The 1,955-nt window shown below is 29.3% G+C and overlaps 1 protein-coding gene across 1 annotated transcript; it reads left to right on the top strand.

Moving 5' to 3' along the window:
* On the top strand, positions 687 to 1,883 carry LOC107647778. The gene has a single exon (XM_016351827.1). It carries the CDS (start codon positions 687 to 689, stop codon positions 1,881 to 1,883), a length of 1,197 nt encoding a protein of 398 aa, XP_016207313.1.

Genomic DNA, 1,955 nt, shown 5'->3' with positions numbered 1-1,955 from the left:
AGTTGATCAATTTATTCGTCTGTTTAAATAAATATCAAGAGTTTAAATTTTACTTTGTGTATGTAGTAGTAATCTATTAGCCAACGGTAATTCTCAAATGATACTCAAATCCGCAACGAATTAATCATTAATTTGTCAAACTAAGAGAAATAACATATTAAAATTTTGATACAAAAATTTTATTATAAATATCTATTTTTTTTACTGTATCTAATTAACATGTAAAATAATTACACATCAATCGAAAAATAAGTGAAAAGAATCAGGAACCAATAATTATTGGTTGATTTGATAAGTAATACATTATTTTGAACCCAACCAATTAGTTATAAACTTATAATAAATTGACGAAATAGATTTTAAGTTTCTAACCATTAAAACAATTAATATCTTATTACTATCGCTGGTTTAAAGTTTAAACCATATTTGAAAGAAGATATTCTAATTTTGAATTGAGATATTCTAATTTTATAAAAAGATAATTCTATTTACCGCGTAAAATAATATCTAAAAATAGAAAGAAGCAAATCAGAAAGAAATATAATGTGATCTTAAAAGAAAACAAACCAAATTTTTCAATATTCAGCACTTAAATTAAATTTTCTTCTATATATATAAATATGTATAGGATCAAATTATCAGCTAGAGCTAGAGTTTTATATAACTTCGACAAAGAGAAAAAAAATATGGCATCATTGTGTGAGGATGAATTGCTTCACATATTTTCCTTTCTTCCAACAAAATCAATATGTAAGTTTCAATCTCTTTGCAAATCTCTTCATCATGAAATTCATGGAGCCAGATTTAGGATGAACCATGCACAAAATATATCTCTAAAAGATGATACTTACATCTTCATTCAACCAAGAATATTTTTCAATAACTTCGACAAGGATGAATTATTCCATCTGTTGTCGCCACTGTCACCGTCGTCACCGGCTGGAGAAGAAGAATCGAATTTCCATGAGCAGCTGCCTAGAAATTTCTTGCAATTCTTGAAGAAGGTAAAAATTCTTGCTTCAAGCAATGGTTTAATTTTGTGTCAAAGTAATAGTAATAAGGAGCTATGTTTATGTAACCCTATAACACAAACATGGCTCCCAATTACTACTCCATCCACTCTACCTGAAAGTCCTTTTCATGAAGCCAATATTTTCTTCAAGTGCATGAATAATAAGGGTTTGGATTATTTGGATGATTACTTGATAATTTTGATTGAGGGGACACCAGAATGGGGGCAACATGTTATTATTAAATTATATTCGTCAAAAGAAGGTATATGGAGAAGAATGGAGAATGATTTTTTTGTTGGTCCAATGAATATGAGACTCGATAATTCTGTTTATCTTCAAGAAAAATTGTTTCTGATTTCAAATAGTCCTTCTGTTTTTAAGAAGGGTTCTCATTATCTTCCACTATATATAATGGCCTATGATTTTGCGGCCGGTGGCGAATCAACGACGGTCAACCTACCAGAAGATACTTTAGAAGCTTCTCTTGATTGGAATTGTGATCTAAGAATTTTTGAATGGGGGAAGGAGAAGAATTTGGATCATTCTCTTTGCTTAGTTAGGTACATGAAAGGTTGTTTTACTATATGGATTTTGATAGATTCAAAGTCAAGTAAATGGAAAAGGATTTTGGAAATTAAGGTTGAAGAGATAGGGTTGAAGGAAGAAAATCCTAATGTTCAAGGGTTTAGAATTGTTAATGGGAATTGTTTGGTTTTTGTAACCGGGAGAAAAGTGTATGGATATTATTGTTTCAATGATCAAAGTTGTTGGAGATTGAAAGAAATATGTGAACATAAATGGGATAATATTAGAATTAATTTGATCTCTTATTCTCCAACTCTTCGACCTTGTGGAAACAATATGACTTGAAATTAATTCAAATTCTAGTTTTAGTATTGCGTTTGTTTGTGTATAAGAAGAAGAGTTTTTTTTTTTTTTTAA

The sequence above is a fragment of the Arachis ipaensis genome, chromosome B06, assembly GCF_000816755.2.
Source record: "Arachis ipaensis cultivar K30076 chromosome B06, Araip1.1, whole genome shotgun sequence".
Taxonomy (NCBI): Eukaryota; Viridiplantae; Streptophyta; class Magnoliopsida; order Fabales; family Fabaceae; genus Arachis; species Arachis ipaensis.
Note: the sequence above shows the minus strand (reverse complement) of the source record. Positions and strands in the feature narration are given on the sequence as shown.